This window comes from Drosophila navojoa, chromosome 2, assembly GCF_054131105.1.
Source record: "Drosophila navojoa isolate 15081-1374.11 chromosome 2, UAZ_NAV_1.0, whole genome shotgun sequence".
NCBI classification, from domain to species: domain Eukaryota; kingdom Metazoa; phylum Arthropoda; class Insecta; order Diptera; family Drosophilidae; genus Drosophila; species Drosophila navojoa.
Genome location: NC_142890.1, coordinates 32613994 through 32636915, shown reverse-complemented (window position 1 = coordinate 32636915; position 22922 = coordinate 32613994). Strand labels below are relative to the sequence as shown.

General features: G+C 34.5%; 1 protein-coding gene and 1 long non-coding RNA gene across 2 annotated transcripts in view; one reads left to right on the top strand and one right to left on the bottom strand.

Annotated features, from left to right (window-relative positions):
* The window catches only part of LOC149092484 (uncharacterized), a 147006-nt gene that overhangs the window by 111837 nt on the left and 12247 nt on the right, over positions 1–22922 (top strand). The window lies entirely within an intron of this gene.
* On the bottom strand, positions 15281–17453 carry fd96Ca (forkhead domain 96Ca). Its single transcript, XM_089256223.1, has 2 exons — positions 16575–17453; positions 15281–16504 (listed from the first exon to the last, which is right to left on the bottom strand). Exon 2 carries the CDS (start codon positions 16492–16494, stop codon positions 15319–15321), a length of 1176 nt encoding a protein of 391 aa, XP_089112349.1. The 5' UTR covers positions 16495–16504; positions 16575–17453; the 3' UTR covers positions 15281–15318.

Here is a 22922-nt window from a genome sequence, read left to right as displayed (position 1 = left end):
TGCTGCTTCGTTGGTGTGCGAGCTGTAAGCATGTCTAACGAATTACAGTATTATTTGTCTCATTCGTGTGCTTGCTTGGCTAAGCGTGACTGCACTGTTGCCATCCCGCTCTACAATAGAAACCAATACGAATTTGAGGTGGGAAGTAAGTGCCCTTTAGCTGGCCAATCGTAAAAAATATATACATATGTAAATCACGAATAATTTACAAATTTAATAAAGTCAAGTAACCTCAAATTATTAATAATATTTATATTACAATTTAAGCTAATTGAAATTTAGAAACGCATATAATTTTACTAATATGTAAAGATATACATAGCATATATGTTTAGATATTAGTTTGACTTACAATGTTTTAAGTATCAATTCATTGGTCAAATAAACCTTATCAGATCATGAGTATGATTGCTATAGCAGGAATTTAAAATACATATATGTACAAGTATTTTTCAACTTCTAACTGTATTTAAAATGCTACTGTCCTCTCAACTTATCTCTGATTGCTTGAATCGTCTAATTCCTCATGTAATAATGCTTATTTTCCAAGAATTTAGTTATCTGCACAATGTGTGCATATGCATTTTTGTATACAGTGGCAAATGTGTTTTTGTTTTTGTTGTATTTATATATTTTCTATATGCACAAAAAGCTTTGGTATATCAAAGTCTGGCACTTCCTAGTTTCCGTATTCTACCCTGAACGCATTGAAAAAGGGAATTAAAGGTATAATGGTGTTGTGAAAAAGTATACGTTTACGTAGGAGGCGTGGCAGACCCAATAAAGTATCTATATATTTTTTATCTAGAGCTGAGTCGATTTAGCCTTCTCCTGTATGAATAAACCGTACCGATCTCAGAAAGTACAAGATATAATTCTGCAAGTCTTTTGTCTGTTTTTGAGGGCATTGAAAATGGGAAATCAGGGTAAAATGGTTTTGTCAAATGTATGAGCAAACAGAAGGATGCACATAAAATATATACACACAAACATATATGTATTCTTAATCAGAACGTCGAGATGATTCGGTATTTGAATACCAAAGAGGCTAAAATTTTAGAATAGGTAAAAATAAATGCCTCCTCTTCGTCGCTCCAAATATGTTATAAGAAGATAGAGCAATTTATTGCAAAAAATGCTAATAACTAATAAGTAAATTTATTAAATAGCCCAAGATAAAGTCTCTACGTTAACTTAACAGTAAGCAGGGACCGTGTTGTGTATAATGTGTATAATATGTACATATTTATAAAAGAGCGTAGAACGATCGAGACCTGGTTATACCCTGGATCATAGAAAAATGGGAAATGAGGGTTAAACGGCTTTGTAAAAATGTATGTAACGGTGCGAAGGAAATTGTTGTGTTCCATATACCTGATGGAATCTGCCCCATATACATATATACCTGATGGGATCTGCCCCATATACATATATAACTTCTTCATCAACTATATCGATAAAGCTATTTCCGTCCGTCTGTGCGTTCATAAGGATCGTCAAGATCTCGTAGGCCCTAAAAGCTGAAGACCTGAAATCTAAAATTCATATTTGTGTCTATAATTTACAGTATCAGGCGTATCATGCCGTTCTCAATTATCAATAAAATGTTACTTTTTTACTTTCGCAGACCGACACTAATAAATACGAAGACTTGAACAGCCAACAACCATACGGTCTAGATAGTACAGAAATGGATGTATACATCTCTTTTGAAATTTGTTTATCGTAGTATTTAGTGGGTTTTTTATGAGTATGTTCTATGAGGAGATATAGAGACTTCTTTTTTTTTCTAATGACCGTATATATAGCGCGCATATCAAGTTTATATTACAAAATCGATAACTAATCCCGTTATTTTGTTATCGTTTATCGAAAATCAGTTATAAAATTATATCTCCTACATCTTTAATGATAGAGACTCCAAATTTTTAATATATATTGAGCTGCATTCGATATAATTTCTTGAAAAAGGCGTACTTCAAATACTAGAGTGTGCTTTGGCAATTGCATGCATACCCATGTTGTAATCACAATCTGAAAGATTCATGAAGATAGTCCATCCACAAGAAAAGTTATTAGCAAATAGGTTCCCATAGCAATCCCACACTGCAGTCCATGCGTGTTTATGCGTGCATGCCAATATGTGTTTGTGTATGTATGTGCAGAAAGACGCGAATAATTATTAAAATATTAGTTCTTAGAAGGATTCAGGAGATTTCGTAGTCTTCGTAGCAGTTTTGACTAGAGCTTTCTTGCTTGTTTTATACATCATCTGTACGAAAGTGAAATGCGTATTTTGTTGAATTCAAAGGATTTCGTTGCTAAGCTAAAAAAGCTACATCTTTAAAATAGTCATATATGTATATTGTAAAGATATTATGTATGAGCAGAAACTGCAATGTCCGTATTTCTTTTATATTATATATACATATATACAAAAGAAAGTCTTTAGTGCTTTTAAAATTTTTCTGTTCTAATATTCTTGCACAGGGTTCAGGGTATCTCCTCGTGGGTTGTTTCTAACTAAAGTGTTCTTACTTGTTTTAATTTGTATTTTGTCTGCGTTGAATCGCCTTATAAGAAATAAACATTTGAAAGCAACAAGCCGCTAATTTATTGAAGGGTAAGACACTAACTTCAGAAGTTGAGTTGTATCTCCCCTGAAGATGTATGCATGTGTATTTGTATGAATTAGGTATAGATATAGGTATAGGTGTATAGGTATAGGTGAAGGTATATGCATATATCAGGTATCTAACTTCTGCATAAGAATTAGCATACTACAAGTAGTTGTGCAGTTGGAGCTTAACATTATGATTTGACTGTAATTTTTTGTTAAGATATTTCTGTTAAGTTATATTTAATTGTTGTTTGTTTTTATTCAGCTTACAAGTAGTATTTAACTAAAATTTTATTTTTTACTCACCAATGTATAACTCGTGTATACCATACGCAGTAGGAGTTTTTAATATTTTTCGATATCTCACCCGATGTCTTTTTTATTGAGAATAGTCGATAAATTGATTTTGTTCATGCAGACCTGGGGAAATTATTCAACAAGTAAATTCTAATACTATTGCCCACAGCATAGCCCAGACGCAGTCGCTGCTAACTACGCAGTTAGCAGAGAGAGTGCTTAGGCGTGTGTGGCGACCTGGGGAAATGTATGTGTGCATAAAAGAAATGCAGAATGATATCAATCAATATAACATCAGCTTGCAGGGTTAAGGGTATCTCCTGGTCGAGCTGTCTCGACTAGAACTTTCTTACTTGTTTTTCATTGTCATATAGGTGTATTTCAAGTACTAGAGACTTGTGCTTTGAAATGTACATACATATGAACATTATAATTGAGATCTGAAAGTTTCATTAAGATCGTTCGTCTAAAAATTAAATTATTCAACAAATAAATTCGTATAATATTGCCCACACTGCTTACTGCGCAGTTAGCAGAGCACGTTCTAATACGTGCGTGTGAATGAATACATATGTACATATGTGCCTAAAAGAAGTGCAGAATGATTAGAATATCAGATTGGAGGGCTCAGGGTATCTCCTAGTCGAGCAGTCTCGACTGGACTCTTACTTGTTTTAGCTTACTTCCATTCCTTTTCCTTACAGTCCCTTAAACTCAGCCTTCGGCACTGCATCAAACAATGTGGATCGTTTTAGTGTCGACGAGGTGAGAACGATCACCGCCAACTCGTCCCTACTGCCAACATCATGCACAAAACTTTTTAAAAAACATTTTAACAACAGCCTCAAATAGGTGTTTTTTATGAATATGAAGTTAATGATATAAGCATTGAGATAGCCCAGGGATCGCATTTTTTTCACCTCACATTGAATCGAAATCAAATTAAAGTTGGTGGTGCATCTTTATATGTATATGACGAAGGCGGAACACATTGTGTATTTTGCGATTTTAACATCCACAAGTTTCGGCATCCAGTCTTTTATGGTATGTAAATGTGTGTGTATCATATGAGTGGATATACTTACACACATATGTACCTATGTATGTATATATGTATAATAAGAAAACTTTTCGGGCATCAGACTAACAAACAGACGGCGGACAAACAGCATACAGTGAAATCGCTTCGATGGAAGCCATAATGACTTTAGCTTCTTTCTACGAACCGAGAAATGACTACCAATTTGGAAATGCCGCTTTTGACTTGCGAGACAGAGTGGCGATTGCTTTAGCTCGCAAATGCACACATTTGAAAATTACAGACACACACATGAATAAACCGCAGTATATATATTGCAGTATATATGTATGTATATATATATATGAATATAAACTTTGAGTCTCAGAAGGAGGCAGACCTCACAAAGTATATACTTCTTGATCAGGGCGACGAGCTAAGTTGATTTGATTCATTTGAGCCGTTTGTCTGTCCGTCTGTGCGTATGTATATACGCATCGATCTCAAAGATATAAGAGCTAGAGATTTTGTTCTTAGGTCTGTGTATATCAAGCTTTATCGAAAGCTCGCTATATAATTAAATCTCGTACACCTTTAGAGTTAGAGCTTCAAAATTTTAAATGCAGTGTATAATGCCGATGTGTGTATAATTCCGATTTTTGTCGTAATTTACCCCCACCCTGTATCCACCTCTCATCCTCACCTTTGTAAAAGGCGTATTTCAAGTACTAGAGATGTGTGCTTTGGAATGTACGTTTGTACATGATGTTTAAGTTCTGAAAGTTTCATTACGATCGTACGTCTAGAAGTTAAATTATTCAACAAATAAGTTCTCATAATATTGCCAACACTGCAGCGCAGCCCAAGCGCAGTCGCCTGTATATGTGAGTGTGTGTGTGTGTGTGTGTGCGTGTGTTTGTTTGTATGTGTATATGTGTGTGTGTGCGTGTGTATGCGCTAATTATTATTGAAATATTAGTTGCTTGTAGGGTTCCGGGGATCTCGTAGTCGAGCAGTCTCGACTAGAGCTTTCTTACTTGTTTAAAATAAGCCAAAACATTCACAATAACCTATACTGGCATCTGATCTTTACTGCGTACTGTATCCACAAAGTAATAAAAAAAATTGCATACAAATTGAATTGAAGATATGTTTAAAATTTGGCGACTCTATCTTTAAAGATGTAGGAGATTTCTGACAAGGTTTTTAATCGATAACAAAATAACGGGATGAGTTATCGATTTTTGGAGATTGACTCGATATCCGCTTTATACATACGGACATTCAATACAAAAAGTCTCTAGCTCGTATATCTTCTGAGATTGACGCGTTCATACATACGGATAGGGCTAAATCATCTCAGCTCGGCGCCCTGATCAAGGATATATATACTTTGTAAGGTCTGCCACGCCTTCTTCTGCTGCTTCAACAACAGGCATACATTTTAACAAAACCATTATACCCAGATTTTCAATGGGTTTCAAGGTATAAACAGAAAATGTGAAACAAAGTCGATCAATCTCTATCTACCCTTTATCTTATAGGTTGTAAAATCTACATGATAACACATTTGGGCAGACGAACCGGCTAAAGGTACTCATCGTCGCCTTGAATATTGAATGTCCTGAAAAAGAACATATTCCTGACACGCTTTCTTGTGTAAATATTAGTAGAGAATCGAACAGTACTCGCTGTCTGAGAGCATTGCCAACACACTTAGAAAGAATCAAGTAAACTAACCTTGACAAGCATGTTTAGTATTTTAGTATTTAAACTGTAATTATTATATTGCATACAGAAAAAGATATATTTTATCTCTTAAAAATACCTTCTGTCGTCTTGGTAATTCGAGCAGTTTCGTGCTAAAAATTTATTTTTTCTGATTTGACCATTCTGTAACTATCTGAAGTTGCAAGGTATTTTAAATCGGGGAAATTAAAAAATATACTCAAGAACTTGTCAGCAATATATAAATGACTGTAAATGTAAAGACATTTTCCTTTTCGGAGAATTCATGCCTCAAATATCTTGAAATTCCACCTAACCGGCGGCAAATCTAGCTTTTATACTTGACCTAATTGAGAAGAATCGAAAGAAGACACTCTATTTTGCAAAGTGTAATATATATGTTTTTAACTGTAAAAGCCCCGCAATGTATATACCAAAAAAAGAAGGAAACAGTTGACTAACACAAAAAACTAAAAATGTTTTTCATCAAAAAAGTAATGTTTTTATATGCATATAAGAGCCGACGGCTTTTAATAGAACTTATTGGTTTTATTGGTTAATAAAATAATATAAATTACCAAATCAAATAATAAAAAGAAACAAACTTCTGACTTGTAATGGTGTAATAAATCAATAGCACGCATTCCGATATTTATTTTTGAAAGGGTCGCCATGACGGGGTAGATTTTGTATGCTAAGAAAATTATTACTCAATATAGGCACCATTAGGGGTGGATGCTGATAAATTTGCAGTTTGCTGCAGTACAAGCTATACAACACTTGCCTTTGTTATTTTTTGGAGAAACACAAGCTTTTAAAAGTACGATTCACTTCAGGGGGGCAACATCCAGAGTTAATGAGCCGCAATAGGTTGAAGCAATTTGTTACTTAGTATTCGCATTACCTTGAATAATTCAAAACCACAAGTGTCACGTGTTCACTTTATTGTGGTTATTAGAGCATTACTTGCACATATGGTCACCACTTGGTGAGTAGAAGTATTAAATCAAATTGGATTACCATTAAACTGTTTAATGAAATTTCAAGAAAATAATAACAGATACAATAGTTTTAGGCTGAACATCTATTGCTTAAAACCTCAAGAAATGGGAAAGCACATCTCTAATAATCAAATATGTATACAACGAATTCTCTCAGAAGCAAATCCATTTATAAAAAGAGGTGGCAAAAAAAATAACATTGAGCAAATTTCATTTATTCGTTTTAAATTAACGATTACGAAGCTTCGAAGTAGATCGCCTGATCGCCTTCATCTAATTGTTGGCATATTATTATGTGAAAATACTAATATCTAAGAAGAACTCCTTGTCAGCTTTCCTGAATTTCATGATCTCATGTTCTCATTTACACAAATATGCATTTGATTCGTATACAAAGCCATTAAAAATAGGATATATGTTTTGAAAATATATATAACAGAAAAAGGATAGCGTAGTTGTGTAATTTGAATACCAGACAAATAAGAGTGCTCTAACCGAGACTGTTCGACTAGGAGATACCTCTAACTCTCCAAGCTGATATTCGAATCATTCTGCACTTCTTTTTTCCACACATTAGTTTATTAGTTAATAATTCATATAGTAAAAATGTGTGTACAATGTAAAGAACATATACTTATATTTTTGGGGTCTGCATTTCCCATTCTCAATGGATTCACTCTGAATCTCTTACTGATTATAACAATCAAGAAATCTATAGTTGGGAGTGCTTGACTAGATACTACCCTGAACCAAACTAATTTGCAATTCAAATGTATTCAAGGGAAGTAGAAAACTCATTTAGGGTAAATTTTAACAAAAATCTAAATTCTATAAAATACATATAAATGTGCAGTTAATTTGGGGACTCTAGCTTTAAAGATGTAGCAGATATAAATGTATCACTGATTTTCGATAAGGTTTTTATACGATAACAAAATAACAGGACAAGCTATCAATTTTTGAAGCAAAATTTAATATGCGCGTGGTATACACGGACCTAAGATACAAAATTTCAAGTCTCTAGCTCTTATATCTTCTGAGATCGACGGTTAGTCGGACGGACAGGGCTAAATCAACTCAGCTCGTCGCCCTGTTCAAGAATATATATACTTTTTGGGGTCTGCCACGTCTCAATGGCTTCAATATAAGAGTGATCGAGTCGAGATTGCTCAACTAGAAACCCAGCACAGAGCTAATATCTAAATCATTCTGCGCTTATTTTATGCGCACATACAAAAGTATGTGCATCCACACCCATGCATAAGCACACTCTCTCCTAACTGCACAGTTAGCAGCAGCAGCGCTTGGTCTGCGACATGGGCTATCATAACATATTTATTTGATAAACTCGCTCTAATAATTTAAATACGTACGAATTGGGGCAAATGTATTCAAGGGGTGGGGTATGAAAATCTGTAAGTTACTAAATATTTACATTCAACAAATGAATATACACAGTAAGTCTGAAGTCACTAGGTCTAATGTTGCAAAAGAATTAAAATCAATTTATCGATTATTGTCGATTAAAGAAGCCGACGATCGAAAAATAATTATAAATAGTGATAAGGTATACATGAATACACACCTACAATTTCAAGTCTCTAGCTCTTATGTATCTCCTGGGATCTCGTTGTTCATACCGACGGCCGGACATGGTTACATAGACTCAGCTCGTCGCTATGATATAGTATACATATTACGGGGTCTGCCACGCTTACAATTAAATTAAGAATCTAGAGTAATAACTGTAACTTCGATAGAAGAGAGAGAAATATAACCAACATGAAACTAATAGTTAATATATTTTAAGTTACTAGTCTGTATCTTCAATATCGCTGTAATGTTTTGTGCTTATGCGAAGAGACGGACGGATATACTCCTTTTAATTCGTAAATGAGTATGAAAAGAAACATCACTTTGATTCTTGACGGGGGGTCAGAGTATATGCTGAGCAAAGATCTTTCATCTTACCGCTAATATCCTATTCCAACTGGTTATAATGGTTATGGATGAATTTATAGTCTGTATGCCAAAACAAATACAATTAAATAATGAAGCGTTAAAAACTGAATTAATTTGTGTGCGGCATGTTTCATCATTATTTATCCAAATTAGGTTTGAACGCCGACAAAACGATTTAAAGAGATTTTTATGTTGCCATATGTAGACATACCTGTATGGTTGTATATGTGGCAGGTATCAAGCAAGAAAATATTCCAAACAAGCTTAGCACAAACCACAACGTATGCGGGGCTCATTGTAATGGCATTTACTGGAGTAACTACTACGGTGTGTATACCTCGGACTTAGGTTTTCTAATGCCAATTTCTTTGATTGACGAATAAATCCATAACAATTAACCATTGAAGCATATAGTTTTTTTTCCATGAATTATATTATTTTACGAAAATGAATAGAGAAAGTGAACAGTAACTTAATCGAGAAAATTTGAGCTAAATTTTGAGTGAAACTTTAGAATTTCAGCTGAAAACACAAGATACTGGCAAACTCATATAGCTAAAATTGTTTTCACAAAACCGTTATATGTATCATGTAATCAAATTTTCAATACGTTAGAGTTCAGAATTCAGCTCGACATCATTATATTAAAGCGGTAAATACTAAATTATATTTAGCTACTTGGTCAACTAATGCGCAATCTGGAGCCAGTAATAGACAAATATTGCCCAGAACTTTATTGGATATACAATTCTCACTGACCTTTTACATAATATAATATTGATTTATACCGAACAGTCAAATTAATTATGACTTATACGATAGTTTGTTTATGAGACGGTCAGTTTAAAGCGTTGAATATATTCTTTGCGGTGCGATGGTGTAGATGAACATACATAATTGGATCGAGGAGGTAATAACATATTTCGGCTGTCTTGAAAGAAAAAGCAGATGAACGGCCACGCGGAGTCTTCCCTTTTCCAACATCAACAAATTGGGCGGTGTATAAGCAAAGCTGAAAACAAAGTGAAATAAAGAAAGAAATGAAGAACATCTAAATTTCAAAAGCCGAATGTTAGATTCTCTTCCATGCAAATCTTTAGCTGATATTAGGTCTAAAAAAATTATTATTTATATAAACAATTTACGCGAAAGTTGCAGGTAATGTGTATCAGATATCACTCTAGAAATATATGCGTGTGCCTTTTGCAGAATGTAACACTAAAAACCCAAAAAAAAAAAAAAATAAATAAAAAAATCGATATTCATATGTATATATGTATAAGAATGTGAGCACATATTATTATTCTGATGGATTCATGTTATTAAGAGCCCGAAAGAGTATACACATGGGAGAAGCGTATCCAAAGAAGCATCGGCCAGTTTTTCTGAGTGGCGACGGAATGTCTTTCGGTTAAAGCAATTTGGTGAATAAGGCTGGTTATCGTTGACGGCTGCTTGGGTTCAACCGAGCAAGTAACTCATTGCTTCGCTAAGGTGTTGGGTTCAGCTATAAAAGTCAATTATTGTGGAGATATTATTCATGGAACGTTTACCTTTGCATCCGTACTTTTTTCGTTCTTAATCAACAACAAAGCTGCTAGTGAGACTTGCACAGAAAAGCGGTTTTTATACTTATCAGTTAATAATTAAATGCAAATCCTCTAAGTGAAACGAACTGTGTAAAATAATATGAGATGAATGTACATATTTAGCCAAATATACAGCTTATAGCCAGAAATATCGTCTTTTAAAATTTTTCCATGCGGCAGCCGTTTTTTTTTTTTTTTTTTTTCAAATTTTGATCGTGGTTTATCTAATTATGCTTGCCAAAAGTCCAAAAAGGTGTGTTAATCATTATAAAAAAAATATTTAAGGCACATACATATGTATGTACATATCCTCACTTCTATGTTTAGGATGAACTACATCTCTTAAATAGTGTAAGACATAATATGCCAAGTCGGATATGAGTTTCTAGTCACTGGTAAATCAATTATAAGATAGTCAGTTAAATAGCTCTTTGAGTGTAGGAAATAATTCTTGCCGATTTACCACACCCCCAGTACGTCAAAACCTATGTACATACATATATACATATCTGTTGACCAGTGTTTGGAAAGAAGCAAATATGTGCGTAATATACGGAAAAAAGGAAGAATATTAAAAACAAGTAAGAACGTTGCAGTCGGGCGTTACCCACTGCAGAATACTCATTCACACCTCATAAGCAATTTAGTAGCTAAGTTTTGCTCTAATACTGTAGAAAGTTCAGTTTTACTCGATTTGCCACGCCCCTACTAGCCGTAGACACTTAATTTTTGGTCAGCTTATAGAACAAGCTAACAGTAACCTATCTGCAAAATTAGGATGATTACGTTCTAAATATTAAAAAATGACAGGGTATTTTTTGATATGCCACGGCCCTAAAGAGGCGTAACAACAATAGTGCCTAAAATGGCCGACACGGATCTACATACCAAATTTCAGCTCTCTAGCTCTTCAACTAACATGATTTCTCGCATAACGGAAAAATGCATTTTCTCTTTAATAGCGTCGAATTAGACTGCGTTCATACGGATAGACGGACGGACGGACAGACCGACGGACATCAAGACGGACATTCCACAAAACCAATATACTCATGTCACGCTTTTAACAAAAATGTGGGTAAGGAGTGGATATAGGGGTGGCGGGTAAACTTGACCAAAAACCGAAATTGTATAAAATATACAATTACAATATACAATCTTATATACATTTTAAATTTGGAGACTCTAGCTTTAAAGATGTGGGAGATATAATTTTAAAACTGATTTTCGATAAAGTTTTTTTTATCGATAACCAAACAACGGAATGAGTTATCGATTTTTAGTGATAAACTCGATATGCGCGCGCTATATACGGACGTTTTAAAAAAAATCTCTAGCTCTTATATCTTCTGAAATCGACGCGTTCAAACATACGAACAGACGGACAGGGCCAAATCGACTCAGCTCGTCGCCTTGATCAAGAATACATACTTTGTGGGTTTTCCCATTTTCAGTGGGTTTAGGGTATAAAAAGGACAGAAAACGGGACAGAACATTTTTATACCCTGAACCCATTGAAAATGGGAAATCAGGGTATAATGGTTTTGTTGAAATGTATGTAACAGGCAGAAGGGGGCGTGGCAGACCCCAAAGAATATATATTCTTGATCACCACGACGAGCTGAGTCGATTTGGCCCTGTCCGTCTGTCTGTCTGTCCGTCCGTCTGTCCGTATGTATGAACGCGTCGATCTCAGAAAATATAAGAGCTAGAGACTTCAACATTTTTAAAAAATGTCCGTATATATCGCGCGCATATCGAGTTTATCACTAAAAAACATTAACTCACTCCAATATATTTTATCAATAAAAAATCTTATCGAAAGTCAGCTAAAAAATTATATCTCCCACATCATTATAGCTAGAATGTCCAAATTTTAAATATATATTAAGACGTATTTTATACAATTTCGGTTTTTGTTAAAATTTACCCCCCGCCCCTATATCCACCCCCTCACCCTCTTCTTTGTAGAAGTCGTATATCAAATACTAGAGACTTAAGCTTCGGTATACACATACATTTATACATCATGATTACGTTTTGAAAGTTTCATTACGATCGTACGATCGATGGTACGTCTAGAAATTAATTTATTCAACAAATAAGTTCTCATAATATCGCCAACACTGCAGCGCAACCCAAGCGCAATCGCCTGCGTGTGTTTGTTTGTATGCAGTGTGTGTGTGTGTGTGTGTGTGTGTGCGTGTGTATGTGCGAATTATCATTGAATTATCAGTTGCTCAAAGGGTTCAGGTAATCTTATAGTCCAGCAGCCTTGACTAGAGCTTTTTTACTGATTATTTGTTATTGTTTGTTGTTAACTAACTTTCTAAAATATGAATTTACTTTTTAATGGGTTCAGGGTGTACGAAACTTAAAAAGGCAATTTATATATATAAAAAAAAAAAACTATTTCGACGTTTTTGAAACTATGTATGGTTATTATTATGTTATATTTTCCACATCGTTGGTTACATTAAGGAAGTTGTCATATGTATTCCTTAGGATTTACACAGTATATGATCACCTATACTCCTCAGCGTTCTTATTTCTTATGTAGGATTCTTATGGTGAAATAATTTAATCAATCCACCCAAACACTGTAGAGTGGACGAGTGTACCTTTCACCTACTGCGAATTACTTTCAACATTTTATAGAAATGCTTTACATAAACAGACTTTATATGAAACTAATTTAGTCGTTCAGTGAATGAGAATTATAGCACTAAAAAAACATTTAAATGCTATTGCAATTTCGTACAACAATTAATTACTGAAATGTCAATTTAATTCTAAATATTAAAGTTGTATTGAATATACATATGTAATGGATATATATCCGCAAAAGTTTATATCTCCTAAAGTATAAGAGCTAGAAGCTTTAAAGTTGGAATAGTTAAGTTACTATCAACATCCTCTATCGATTCCTTAAATAAAAAAAATAACCTGTAATTTTTTCATTTTTTGAGCGTAAGCATCCAAATTTTGCAGCCAGGTTACCGTTAGCTTGTTCTATGAGCTGGCAAAAAAATGTAGTGTCTGAAAAGAATAGAAGAATTTCTAGGCATACCAGACATCTACTCTAATATCTGATACGCGGATGAGCTGGTCGTTCTAACTGGTGATATACTTATTTCCTTGGAGTTGGCCTATATATACATGTATTTGACATATTTGAACTTTGGGGGTATGGATATACTGTTTGTTTCCAAAAATAGTTTATTATTCGTAGCACGCGTATTTCAAATACTAAAGAAATTTTTTTCCTCGGTCCGTGTATATATTACGCGCACATCGAGTTTATCACTAAAAATCGATAACTACTCGCGATAATTTTTTATCGATTAAAAGCCCTATGGAAAGCTAGCTATTTAATAATATCTTCTACACCTTTAAAGTTAGAGCTTTGAAATTTTAAATGTAGACATATAAGTATTTTGTATAGTTTGTTTTTGTTGTATTTTACCCCCACCCCTAAATTCACGCCCTCAGCCACACCCTTATAACTGGCGTATTTCAAGTACTAGAGTCTTGTGGAATGTACATACATTTGAACATTATGATTAAGTTCTAAAGGTTTCATTAAGATCGTACCTATAGAAATTAAATTATTCAACAAAAAAATTCTTATAATATTGCCCACACTACAGTGCAGCCCAAGCGCAGTCGCTGCTTACTGCACAGTTAGCAGAGCGCGTTCTAATACGTGCATGTGTATGTATGTGTGCCTAAAATAAGTGCAGAGGATCTCGTAGTCGAGCAGTCTCGACTATAGTCTTCTTACTTGTTTAATATCTGTTTTTTGTGGATGGACTATCTTCACGATATTTTTAGGTCGATATACGTGCATTTGGCAAAGCACAATTATATTTCAAGTACGCCTTTTACTAATTTATAGTGATGGAGTGGCTATAAGAGGGAGGGGGGCCGGTTGAGTTATAACAAGAATTGAAATTATATAAAGTACATATAGTAGGAGTGACTAGTGAATCTTGACACAAACAAACGAAAATACACTGTACAAATAACTATACAAATTTTACTCGTCGTTAGCATATACATATGTAAACAAAGTTGTATTCTATTTGAGTTCTTAGAAAAGGGAAATATATAAAAATGTTCTAGTCCGCAGTGGCCAACTAAGGATGCCATACAAAAGCACAATCAACAACCGAAGTATACTGTGTCCCATACATTGTGGAGGTCCGTAATAGTGCTCAAAATGAATATTTGAAAAAATTTTCTCTTTATGCACATAATAAACTATATATACATCATAAATAAACTAGGGGTTCAATGTTTTATGCTTTTTATGTTTTATTTTCTAGACATAAAGTGGTATCTACATATATTTTTAACTGTGTTTTAGACACAGATTTGCATGAAACAATTACACTCCGGATTTTGTTTTGCTGTTTACTTTTACATCCATTTCCACTTCTGTTACTTTGAAACTAAATAAAAACTCTGAGCTAGATATCTGGAACATGTCCTTATGTATGAGAAAGTGAAATATGTATCTACTAGTGTCATATTCTTTGAAAGAGATTATGTCGCAATTACGTAGTCAGAAATATATCTCTTTGCTTTCAAGGTTAAGATCACCAATTCAAAGATACATAATTTACGGTAACGCACTCCCCAAACTGTGTTTAATTAGATCATTGAAAATACGGTTTTTTATTTTGACTTTTACGACTACTTCTTTTGAACATTCTCCTTGTTTATTAAATATTTAAATACGATTTGACAAGCGAATTAACGTGTCAAAAGCATATGATAATATAATGTGAATGTTTTTGGACATGATAATATTTATATAATAATTTATGAAAATAATTCATCTACCTATATTTACATTTACATTTATTAATACTATATAAACTTGAATTTTCTAAAACAGAGAATGAGAGATCCTACAAAAGGAAATCAAAATGATCTCATACACATTTACTCTTAAATGTTAATGAAATTAAACTTATATTATTATCTAGTTATTATGTAATTGGTATTATTAAAGGAACTATGATAATTTACACAAAAGAGTGGTTGCTCAGATTTTTTTACTCATGTACATACATAGTTATAACTAGGAAATAACTTTTATATTGTTCGCATACCGGCGCTTATTCTATTTTGAGCTTCCGATCCACGATATGCTTGCGGCGGTGGAATTATTGAAAAATTGTTACAATAATTACTACTAAGATTTCCGATTGGTGCTGACATCATCAATAGCGGATGAGCCATAGCCAAATCATAAGTCATTGTGGGAACTCCTGACGACTGGATGCTGCTGGAATTCAGGCCAGGCACGTTGACACCAGCAGCATAATGAATAAAAGGTAAATGTGCAGAAGCTGTTATTGTGTGCAGAGGAGGTAGTGGGCGTTGGCGTTGATCTTCGGTACGAGTAGAGATAGTTGTTGGCCGGTATTCAGCGGATGATCTTCGTGGGTAATCAGTTATTTTACTGTGCGGATTTTCGCACTCCACCACATCTATATCAGCGCGATCGTCGTCATCCTCTTCCTCCTCGGATATTTGCTCTGGCTTATCGGGGGTAATTAGACTTTCTATTGTAAAAGACCGTTTCGGTCGATAACTACTGATTCCCTCCATATCAAGATTTGTTGACGAGCGTAGATTGCGCAATGTAACTTCGGTCAAATTTGTGTTTTCACCGCTAGCTAAAGAAATATGTCTGCCTTGTGGTAACGAAGCACTATGTCCATGCGACAATGAGCAATGCTGTGCCATAGTTGATGATAAACTAATTGGAGACTGTACCAAACCCGTGGTGGACTCCATATTCATAGTTGCACTATTTATGTCCAAAGTCGGCACTTGTGGTATGGTGTTTCCGGAACGTGCGGTAAAGAAAAATCGATTGATATTAGCCAGTGCAGTCAATTCTTCATTGAGTAAATTTTTATCATTCTTGTGCAGCTTAAAGCGTTTTCTTCGCCGCAGCAAGCTACCATTTTCAAACATATCAAATGCTTGTGGGTGTAGAGCCCAATAGGCGCCCTTTCCAGGTCTGTCTGGTAGTCGCGGGACTTTAATAAAGCAATCGTTGAAACTTAAATTATGCCTCAGTGAGTTTTGCCAGCGTTGGGTATTTTTTCGATAGTATGGAAATCTGTCGGTTATAAATTTATATATATCGCTTAAAGGAAGCATTTTGTCCGGTGAGCTCCAAATAGCCATTGCTGTCAGCGATATGTATGAATACGGAGGTTTCTGATCACCGTAGGACTCGCGTGAAGGCCTTGGCATTATTTCAATACTGTTTTTAATTATGAATCAAACAAACCAATGCAGTCCAGTGTTAAATTGATTATTTCGATTTTAGAAACTTTGATATTTCATGGTGAACTCCATTGTTTAATTGAGTTGCCTTTTTGACGGCAAACACATAATAATCGAAGTATCGAGGTATACTCCAAGCACATTATCTTAGCTTATTCTTGTAAGTAAACAGTTTGTTTTGGCGACGGCAGCAACGGTACGCGACCTCGCGTTAATAATCGGCTGAAAAATACTACGCTTCCGATAAGCTTCAGCAAAGCACAACAACACAGAATGCAAAAGCGCTCTCCAATGTTTGACCGGTCTGGCGAATTACCATCTAAAGCTGAATACGAATACGTGAGCAGCAGTGGCAACTTAGCAGCGAGGTTGAAGCGAAGATAACGACAGACCCGAAGCAAAACAAACGAAGAACCCGACTCACATAAAACAAAATCACTCTTACAGCATACTAACAGACGGCGTGTCGGTTATTGTACTAAGTGAGCAATGCAGTACAACCAACCACAGTGAGCAATGCAATCAAAATATAATCACTCACATCATTGCCCCCGTGCTCTCTCCCAATCACCGCCATGCCGATGTATCATCCCTCTAAAACGGCGAAACTTCAAAGAGAGAGCCGAGAAAAGAGTCAGAGATTTACTAAATGAACGAAACGAGTTTGGCCAGACCACACTACGCCAATACTATGGCAAACAAGACGATATATAGTAGTGGGGAGTGTCTACAGACATGGCTTAGCGACTACAATAAACGACTACACACAAAAAAGACCAGCCGCCCGGCAGCTGACGACCCAATATGAGCGCGAGGTGTTGAAAAAGAAAATTACATCCACTTTAGCGATTTACTGATTTTACGTTTTCATAATCTTGTTAGTTAATTTGGTTGCTGGTTTGCATCGATTAGTTTTGAAGTTCTTCCAGTATACTTAAGCATTGTATTACGCTTTTGCAAACAGTTATACGTTTCCCTCTATGTATGTGTGTACATACAGTCATATAGTATGTATCTATGAAGTCCTCATATGATTCTTGAATTTAGATATTTACACACTATTAATGCTTTTATTATTTTTGAAATGTATGTACATATGTACATACATACATGCGTAGTCAATTATGCCCTAGTAGAATATTAGGTAATTTTACCTTCTTATCATCAATAAAAGAATGTATGTAAATTTTGTTCTTCATGATTCTTTCTTTTACTTATAAATACAAACATATTCAATTTCTTGTTAATTTGAGTGTTAGTATAGATAACAAGGTACTCATCATCCAAAGCAAAAAAAAAATAAATAAAATAAAAAACATGACTACTGAACCAAGAGTCAAAGAGTGTAACAAAAAAGAGAGAGCGAGTGTTGTTTGTATATAAATGCTCTCAGACAGAGAGCGTAAGAAGTAGACAGAGACAGCGAGACACAGACACTGTGGGAACGAGATGAATAATACAGTTGAGCGCGACCCGCGCATTGTGAATTTGTATATAAATTAAAAAGGGATGGCAATAGTTTGTCCAATATAGAAGCATTCATTGGCCGTGCTCGCTTCCTATTCGCTTAAAATAATGGGCTGCAGTGATTGGTCCATTTTTATTTTATCGGTGGGACTGAAAATATTAAATCTATAGCAATAAAAATGTTAATAAAATTAAAAAAAAAATAATAATAATAATAAAATAAAATAGAAATGAATTGAGATAGAAATGTAATAATACTTATTTTTAAGATAGTAGCAAATAATAACAAACATACAAGTTAATTTAAACTAAAATTATAAATTCTTTACGACAGACAGAAATTTTCTGATAGAAGTCAACAACTTAGAAGTTTATTTTTCTTGCTTTCATAGCTGTAAAGTTGCATATTACATCCCCGTAATCCAACACTACAGCCGTTTTATTTTCGACTGAAATAACTGAAAGATTTGTTAATCTGCTTTGACTCGTGGTTGATCTCAAGTAAGCTTAAATTAAATTAGGTTTACTAAATGATCTTTCTCAGGAAGTAACTGACACAGATATAGTTAATAATACATATTTGCAAAGAAGAAATATATAATAGAAGATGTTCAGGCGAGAATCCACATTTCTCTTCGTTTTTCTACGCTCTTTTGAGTAAAAGTAGGACGTCTTGAATATCGTTGATCAAGTCTTCGTTGTCTATGTCATAAAATAAAATTCTTCTAAATGAAATTCTTCAAGTATGAGTCTTTGGGCAGCTGTATTATATTTTTAAAGTCACGAAGGAAACCAAAAGTTCTTCGAGCTCCTTCAAGTTTGGTATCTGGCCATCTATCTGAAATTGAATAATAAAGTTTAGCTTTGCCTCTTCTGCTGTTATTCATGGACCATTTAGAGTACATGTCAAATATGTTCATAAATATGTATTATTAGATCCCTCAAAATGTAATCTTCACAAATATCGTGTTGATTGATTACTCCATGAACAATTCCTTTTCGGAAATGTAACAAACAGAAGGTGGACTCACATATGAGTTGTTGATTACACGTTATAATAGATATGTTAATACATAGTCCTTGCAATTAACTGATTGAACACGTCAGGATTGTATGAATCGTAAAAGTTGAAAATCCGTAGCTATATATTTTTAAGTCAATCTTAAAAGAGGAGAGTCTTAAGATTTATGTTTTAAATTTACACAGGAGACCTAACACAAAATACTTATTTCATTACTTAGAATAATCAATAAAAAATTATGATTTCAATTATTTAATATAGAAATGAATATTAATAAGGATAAGATACTACTTTACAGTACATAAAATTTATTTATTTATTTATAGTTTGTACACAGATACGAAAGAAAGCGTTATTAATGCTTAACACAAAAATGCTTTTTGTATAATATAAAGACCCATTTTCATTGACAATGAGATATGCTTCATTAAAGGAATTATATATTTTATGGTAATATGATGTAATCACATCCACAATCACAACAAATTTCACGGTATGCAGTTTTAGCACAACATGAGATGTTTTTGAGCCGAGGGGTGGGCATTTCTGTTCCAGCTAGGCAGTCATAAATCTCTTTCGTATTTACCGCCTTATTGTTACACTTACTATTTATACCCACCCAGTCGTTTTGACATTTGCTTGTAATATTCCGGATTTCCGATTCTGTGCGAGCGTGCTGACGAAAAATAAACGCTTTAATGTTATTTGGTTCGCTACACGGTTTACAGTTGTTACAATTATCTATTGTTTGCAATTCAGGAGCGAAACCCAAATTAACCCCGTAAATATAAACACAATATCAACCTCCATCGGAAATAAAATACAAAAACCGTTAAATTAAATTTTAAAATCTCTGGTGTATTTCATACATCCAATTAAAGCTTTCATAATGTAATAAATTGAACAGTATGACTATTCGTGAATTAAAACTCTCTGTCTTTTTAATCTATTCATCCACAATTGATTAAATTCAGCCGGATTCGTTTTAATAAAAAAAGTAAAAAAAAAAGATATTGAAATGACTTCTAACCTACTTCATTACTTGAATAACCGATAATAATAATAATAAGCACAAGTATTCGAAACTCGCCTTTTAAAAATTAAGCGGGAGTGATGTGTAGATAGAGTGGTGGGGCGGTAAATTATAACAAAAATCGTCAATCTAAAAAGAATAAGAGCTAGAGACTAAAAATTGTTATAGATTAAAAACTTTGTCGACAATAAGCTAAATGATTATATCTGCTACACCTTCAGAACTGGAGTCGCCAAATTTTAAATGTTAAGTTCATATATGTAAATTTTATATAATTTTGAATGTAGGTTCATATATACTGTATGTAATTCCGATTTTTGTTATAAATCAGCGTCAAATTCCAGATACTAGAGACTTGTGCCTTGGTATATGTATATCAATGTTATAATCATGCAAAGCGAATAGCTGATTTGACAGCGTGACGTCATTATTTCAGAAAATGATACGCGAACGCTTAACTTACTAAGAAAGCTCTAGTTGAGACTGCTCGACTACGACTACAAACAAATGATATTTCAAAAATAATTAGCACACTCTCACACTCACACACACACACACGCATACAAAGAAACACACGCAGCAAACAAACACACGCACACGCACACACACACACTACATATACAGAAGCTTGGGATGCGCTGCAGTGTTGGCAATATTATGAGAATTTATTTGTTGAATAATTTAATTTCTAGACGTACGATCTTAATGAAACTTTCAGAACGTAATCATAATGTTTAAATGTGTGTATACTCCGAAGCACAAGTCTAGTATTTGAAAAACACGTTTTATAAATATGAGGGTGAGGGGTTGGATATAGGGGTGGGGGTTAATTTTAACAAAAATCGAAATTATATAAAATGCGTCTTAATATATGTTTAAAATTTTGAGACTCTAGCTTTAAAGTGGGAGATATAATTTTTTAACTGATTTCCGATAAGGTTTCTTATCGATAACAAAATAACGGGATGAGTTATCGTTTTGGCCCTGTCCGTCCGTCCGTCCGTATGTATGAACGCGTCGATCTCAGAAGATATAAGAGCTAGAGACTTCAACTTTTTTTTTAAATGTCGGTATATATCGCGCGCATATTGAGTTTATCACTAAATAACGATAACTCATCCCGTTATTTTGTTATCGATAAAAAAAACCTTATCGAAAGTCAGTTAAAAAATTATATCTCCTACATCATTATAGCTAAACATATATTAAGACGTATTTTATACAATTTCGGTTTTTGTTATACCCTGAACCCATTGAAAATGGGAAATCAGGGTATAATGTTTTTGTGTAAAAGTATGTAACAGGCAGAAGGAATCATCGCAGACCCCACAAAGTATATATATTCTTGATCAGCACGATGAGCTGAGTCGAAATAGCCCTGTCCGTCTGTCCGTATGAACGCCGAGATCTCAGAAGATATAAGAGCTAGAGAGCTGAAATTTTTTTTGTATACTCGTGTATACCATACGCAGTACGAGTTTGCTTTATTTTTTCGATAACTCATCCGATAACTTTTTTATCGAGAATAATCGAAAAATTGATTTTGTTTTTTGAGCCTCATCGGAGTACTATTAGACGTGGAGACTTCAGATTTGCAATGTATATATATATGATGAATACAAACATTTTGTAATCAATAGATTTTGGATACCACACCCCCTTCGCCACCAATTTGTAAAAAACGTATTTCAAGTACTAGAGGCTTGTGCTTTGGAATGTACACACATTTTGACCATAATTACGCCCTGAAAATTTGATTAGGATCGTATGCTTACAAACGAAGTTATTCACCAAGTAAGTTCTCATACTATTGCCCACACTGCAGCGCAGCCCAAGCGCAGTCGCTGCTTACTGCGCAGTTAGCAGATCGCGGGCGCGTGAGGGTGGATGCATGTGTATGAATGTGTGCGTGCATAAAAGAAGTGCAAAATGATCAGAGTATCAGCTTGGAGGGTTCAGAGTATCTCCTAGTCGAGCAGTCTCGACTAGAGTCTTCTTACTTGTTAAAATTTACCCCCCGCCCTTATATCCACCCCCTCACCCTCATCTTTGTAGAAGTCGTATATCAAATACTAGAGACTTGTGCCTCGGTATACACATACATTTTAACATTCTGATTACGTTCTGAATGTTTCATTACGATCGTACGTCTAGAAATTAAATTATTCCACAAATAAATTCTCATAATATCGCCAACACTGCAGCGCAACCTAAGCGCAATCGCCTGTATATGCGTGTGTGTGTGCGCGTGTGTGTGTGCGTGTGTTTGTTTGTATGCGTGTGTGTGTGTGTGTGTGCTTGTGTATGTGTGAATTATATCAGTTGCTCGAAGGGTTCAGGGGATCTCGTAGTCGAGCAGTCTCGACTAGAGCTTTCTTACTTGTTTATTTGTACTTTTGTTGGGTTTATTAAAATGTTTGTAACAGGCAGAAGGAGGCGTGGCAGACACCACAAAGTAAGTGCATATATTCTTGTCCAGGGCAACGAGCTGAGTCGATTTAGCTCTGTCCGTCTGTCTGTCTGTCTGTCCGTCCGTCTGTCTGTATGTTTGAACGCGTCGATTTCAGAAGATATAAAAGCTAGAGACTTGATTTTTTATTTAAATGACTGTATATACAGCGCGGATGTCGAATTTATCGTCAAAGATCGACATCTATTCCCGATATTTTGTTATTGATAAAAAACATTATCAATCAAGTCAGATGCCACTGTAGACAATTGTGACGATTAGATGCCACTGTAGACAATTGTGAACGATTTTTAATTATTTTTTAATTTGTCAAGTATTTTATAGAATATGTACATATGCTGAAAGTTTCATTAAATTCGGTTAAGTCAATCGACGTTAAATAAGTAAGAAAGCTCTAGTCGAGA

Bases quoted from the DNA above. Each gene is read 5' to 3' on its own strand.
- fd96Ca (XM_089256223.1), bottom strand. From the start codon at position 16,494: ATGCCAAGGCCTTCACGCGAGTCCTACGGTGATCAGAAACCTCCGTAT.